We start from the raw sequence: 5,421 nt of genomic DNA, 5'->3' as shown, positions 1-5,421 counted from the left end.
GTCACTGACTTCTTATTACTGTATCTCGCTCTTCCCACAGTCCCAAACACTTTGCACTGTGCAGGACACAATCACTTGTCCCCCGGGGATCTCATGACCCAGGGTGGCTCCATTCCTTCCCTAAGTGTTGTACTTGGCTCTTTCTGGCAGCTCCATAGAGAATGGCCTCAGACAGGCCTCTAACTAGACGTCATAGTACCGCCACGCAGGACTTGACCGAGTGATCAGCCTCTCAGCGTGGACATGCAGGTTCCCCTCAGGAGTAGTCGCACCTCTGTAGGTTTAGGAGCACAGGAAAAGCTGAATCCCTACACCGTCCCACCTACACTAGACTGGAACTTCACACTAGACTAGACAGAACACATGGCTCTCTCCACCCCTACTTATAGACGTCTAGGACTTGCTTCCAATTGGTGGAGAGAGGCCTGAGGTAGCGTGGACAGTGATTGGACAGGACACTTGAGGAGACTTAGATGAGGGTTGTGATTGGTCAGAGGAGACAAGGGATACTTCTAGAATAATTGTCAGACTGTGATAGGCTGACCAGGGAATAACCTCAGACAGAGCAGCTACTTGGAGACATGGAGAGAATCGTGCACACAATTAACCCTTTAGTAGACGGCATCAGTCACATGACCCTGTAGAGGAGAATTGTGCCGCCATATAGATAACACACCAGTACACAGCACAGGCGCAGGGATGAGGGCACCGCACATAAATGAACCCTTAGACATCATGATAAGCTAATATTCTCTCTGTCCCTTTAAGTCTTGACACCCCCTGCCCCATGTTGTATATGGTGCTGGTGTTTAATCCCAGTATACACGTCTCTGACTACTGAGCGGGTCACCATCCCCCGGAGGTCAGCGCTTCCTGTGTGGTTTCCCTCCAGCTATATATCCCACCAGACGCTGATCGCTGCAAATTAACATCAGCAACGCAAAGCAAAACGAAACCGCACACATCTGTGTCACCGGATATGGACCCCCACCTCGGGATGCCACCGCACACCCTGATCCGGGGGGAACAGACAACAAGGGATCCCATACAGAACGGGGGGAAGGGGGGTACCGCCGCCATGTTCATCAGATGTTTGCTTACAGGTAGGAGTTCTACAGTATGGAGAGATCGCAGTCCATGAATGGTCCCTGAAGGACTACGCCACCTCCAAAGAAGTGGTGAACGCCGCCAAGAACATCAGCCGCCAGGAAGGACGGGAGACCCGAACAGCGTTCGCCATCCACAAAGCCTGGTATGTCCAAAACCAAACCAGGGATGGGTAAGCTGTGCCCCGATAACCCAAGGTAGATGGTGATCACCCCCTATATAGTGATATGGGTATAACCTGGAAACATGGTGAACACCCCCTATATAGTGACATGGACCATGCTGCTATAAACCCCCTATATAGCGATATGGGTATAACCCGGATATATGGTGAACACCCCCCATATAGACATATGGAGTGTGGCAGTATAACCTCGCTATATAGTGACATGGACCATGCCGCTCTAACCCCCCTATATTATGATATGGACCATGCCGTTCTAACCCCCTTATGTAGTGACATGGACTGTGCTGCTATAACCCGGGTACATCATTATATCCTCTCCTTTCAGCACGGAAGCTTTCAGCCCAGAGAGGGGTGGTCGGGAAGGCGCCACCAGGCTTCTCATTGTTGTGACCGATGGGGAGTCACATGATGGGGATGAGTTGCCACTTGCCTTGGCGGAATGTGAGAAACGTGACATCACCCGTTACGCAATCGCGGTACGTGACACGAGTAATAAACCTCCACAGTCAGTATTCTGATGTCCCATTGACCCTTCTGTCATTATTACACATCAGGTGCTGGGTAACTACATGAGGAGGCAGCAGGACCCCAACTCCTTCATCAATGAGATCAAATACATCGCCAGCGACCCCGATGACAAATACTTCTTCAACGTCACTGATGAAGCCGCGCTGAACGACATTGTGGACGCGTTAGGAGACCGGATTTTCAGTTTAGAAGGTAGAGACCCCTCCGAGCCTCCACCATGTCCCCTTGTTATCTATGGAGTCCATAAGATCAAAAATCTATCAACTGCAGTACCACTCCCATCCACTGGGTGTGCTAAACCTTATAATCTAGTGGACTGTAATTTGTAGACTATTCTAGGGATGGATGCATTTTCAGGGCCATTTCTGGGGGATCAGGGTTATTTGTACAGACAGTATGCCCTGATTCATATACAGGTAATACAGGTGCTCCCATCCTCCCACCCCTTCCATTACTGAGCTGCTTTTCTTGGACCTTCTCCACAGCGACTCATGAGCTGAATGAAAGTTCGTTTGAACTGGAAATGTCACAGGTTGGATTCTCCATTCACATCATGGAGGTAAGGAAATGATTCGGACATTGAAATCGGATACATTTTACAGCCATGTTTATTAATCACTTCATGTGTATCAGGGCAGATGCCGCTTTTGTGCAAAAAGTAATGGTTTTCCTCAATACTTGCCAGTTTAAAGAGTGTTAAAAAGTGTCATGCTTTTCAGCTATTGGGCATGCTCTTCAGATAGTGAGCATGCTCTTCAGATAGTGGACATGTTCTTCAGGTAGATAGCAAGCTCTTCATGTAGTGGGCATGCTTTTTATGTTGTGGCTATGCTCTTCAAATAGTGTGCATGCTCTTCAGATAGTGACAAGATCATGAGCTCTTCAGATCGTGAGCATACTTTTTATGTAGCAGGCATGCTCTTCAGATAGTTACCATGCTCTTCAGGTAATGGACATGCTCTTTATGTAGTGGGCATGCTCTTCAGATAGTGGACATGTTTTTCAGGTGGTTAACAAGCTCTTCAGGTAGTGAACATGCTTTTTATGTAGCTTCTATGCTCTTCAGATAGTGAGCATACTTTTTATGTAGCAGGCATGCTGTTCAGATAGTGGCCATGCTCTTCAGGTAATGGACATGCTCCTCAGATAGTGAGCATGCTCTTCAGATAGTGGGCATGCCCTTTATGTAGTAAGCATGCTCTTTATGTAGTAGACATGCTCTTCATGTAATGAGTATGCTCTTTAGGTAGTGGGCATGCTCTTTATGTAGTGGGCATACTCTCCAGGTAATAGGCATGCTCCTCAGCTAGTGGGCATGCACTTAAATTTCAGACTGGTTTACTTATATGGTAAAATAGGGCAAATTTTGGCAAATCTATACAGATTGATAACCATAGATTTAATTTTGCGTCCCATAATTTACTGCGGCGTGCAGCTTGTAATAAATTTGGAACAAATCATCCCAATTAGTTAGTAAAAGCGATCATACTGGGCCAGTGTGTATTCTTATTTGCTGCTACCGGAGCTAAAGCTAAAAGTATTTTGACAATCCTATCAGTGAGGTGCAGTACCGCTCACAGCCTGTAGGTGTCCGTGCTGTCTGACCTGATCTGGTTGTGATATCCACTACATATAAGTAAAGAGTCCTGCAGAGATTCTAGAAGGTGCAGAGTTGTATCTGGGTTACAGTCCCATCATCTGATCCTCATGGGCGGGGCTTGGCTAAGTGGGCTGTCCTTATGGAAGATAGCAGGATGCAGAGTCAGAGTAACACTTGTGTGGATTCCTATCTTGTCAGTTATGAGGTTGTATATATAGACTGATATACCTGATGTAGGGTAACTATGACATGAGGTTATTCGACCTCCACAGGATGGCATCTTGTTTGGCACAGTCGGAGCCTATGACTGGGATGGAGCTGTACTAAAGGAGACCCAGAACAGCCGGATTATGCCCCCGCGCTCCGCCTTTGAGAAGGAGTTTCCAGTCAAGATGAAGAAACATGCTGCCTACTTGGGTAATCGGACATTGTATAAGGGATATACAGGACTCCAGTCCACCCTTCCTTTTTGTAGGAGACTTTGGGCACCACAGCTTTATTCAAGTGAATGGAACTAAGCTGCAATACCACACACAACCACTGGCAAGGTGCGGCGCTGTTTATTTTTAGACAACATATTTATTATTGTGATTTCCGCCCTGCAGGTTATACTGTCTCTTCCATAACACTGCGGAGCGGGAAGACCGTGTATGTAGCCGGGGCCCCCAGGTTTAAACACAAGGGGAAGGTCATCCTGTTTGAGATGTCCAGGAAAGGCAACGTCTCCATCTCTCAGGCTTTGGTGGGGGAACAGGTGAGGAAGCAGTGAGTAATCCCTAATGTAATACTTGTATTATAGAGATTCTCCTGCAGTATCTAGTATGGCCACTAGGTGTAGTCATTCTACACTGGGCTATGCAGGTTCCTCTAGGGCCGGACTTCTCTCTATACGTGAAACGTGATTGGATATTTTTCTACAAGACTTTCTGGTTTTGTTCCTTACACCTCTACAGATCGGCTCCTATTTTGGCAGTGAAGTGTGCCCGCTGGATGTCAATGGAGATGGGGTCACTGATGTCTTACTGGTGGCCGCTCCCATGTTCCTTGGACACCATCATAGAGAAACTGGTCGTGTTTATATCTACCGGGTGGGGCAGGTAAGACCACAATCAACACCAATGGCAAATCTTCTATATAGACGTCTGGTCATGGTGCCACCTTCTATGACACGTGGGGTTCTTTAAGACTACGTGAGTTTGGTCGTGGTGACCACTCCCTTCCAGTGGGTGGAGCTGTATGTCTCATTTACATAACACCAGTGATGACATCAGGGTGTCACTACCTTATTACAGGTCCTCCTAACCCTGAATGGCACTTTGCACTCGGACCGCAAAGTCCAGGACTCCCGCTTCGGCTATGCCATGACCAGTGCTCCAGATCTGAACCACGATGGCTTCAACGATGTAGTGGTTGGGGCACCACTGGAGGATAACCACCGAGGGGCGGTATATATCTACCATGGGTACCGTAATACTGTCCTACCAGCTTACAAACAGGTAAGAACAATATAGCACCCAAAAATAAGTGAACCCTGGAGTAGAACCATGGATGATACCCATGCTCTTATGTTGTCAGAGAATAGACTCCGCCTCCTTCCACCATGGCCTCACTTACTTTGGTCGCAGTGTGAGTGCTCAGATGGACCTGGATGGTGACGGGCTGGGGGACCTGACGGTCGGCAGCCAAGGAGCGGTGGTTATGCTGAGGTACGGGACGTGTCCTTATAAGAACCACTCGTATACTTCTCGACAACCTGCAGATATCTATCATTCGCTTCCCCCAGGTCTCGGAGTATTGTTCGCGTTAACGCCACCCTGCAGGTAACCCCGACCTCCATCAACCTTCTTCAGAAGAACTGCCTGAGGCAAGGCAAGGAGTCCGTCTGCCTGAACATCACTGTCTGCTTCTCCGTCAACTCCAAGTCACCCAGCAAGTGGGACAACCGATTCGGTCAGTAAAGAAGTCAAGAAAAAAAATCTACTTACCGGTAACGGTGGTA

At 47.9% G+C, this 5,421-nt stretch overlaps 1 protein-coding gene across 2 annotated transcripts in view; it reads left to right on the top strand.

Annotated features, from left to right (window-relative positions):
- Nucleotides 1-5,421, top strand: part of ITGA10 (integrin subunit alpha 10) — a 52,389-nt gene that overhangs the window by 33,136 nt on the left and 13,832 nt on the right. For both annotated transcript variants that reach the window (XM_069950080.1, XM_069950079.1), the window contains 10 exons: nt 1,104-1,252; nt 1,620-1,770; nt 1,849-2,014; nt 2,308-2,381; nt 3,695-3,839; nt 4,028-4,176; nt 4,376-4,519; nt 4,715-4,918; nt 4,998-5,128; nt 5,206-5,372. In XM_069950080.1, the coding sequence (XP_069806181.1) occupies nt 1,104-1,252; nt 1,620-1,770; nt 1,849-2,014; nt 2,308-2,381; nt 3,695-3,839; nt 4,028-4,176; nt 4,376-4,519; nt 4,715-4,918; nt 4,998-5,128; nt 5,206-5,372 (1,480 nt within the window). The remainder of the gene's footprint in view (nt 1-1,103; nt 1,253-1,619; nt 1,771-1,848; nt 2,015-2,307; nt 2,382-3,694; nt 3,840-4,027; nt 4,177-4,375; nt 4,520-4,714; nt 4,919-4,997; nt 5,129-5,205; nt 5,373-5,421) is intronic.

Source organism: Dendropsophus ebraccatus, chromosome 13 (assembly GCF_027789765.1).
Source record: "Dendropsophus ebraccatus isolate aDenEbr1 chromosome 13, aDenEbr1.pat, whole genome shotgun sequence".
Taxonomy (NCBI): Eukaryota; Metazoa; Chordata; class Amphibia; order Anura; family Hylidae; genus Dendropsophus; species Dendropsophus ebraccatus.
This window is presented reverse-complemented; position numbering and strand designations above follow the sequence as displayed.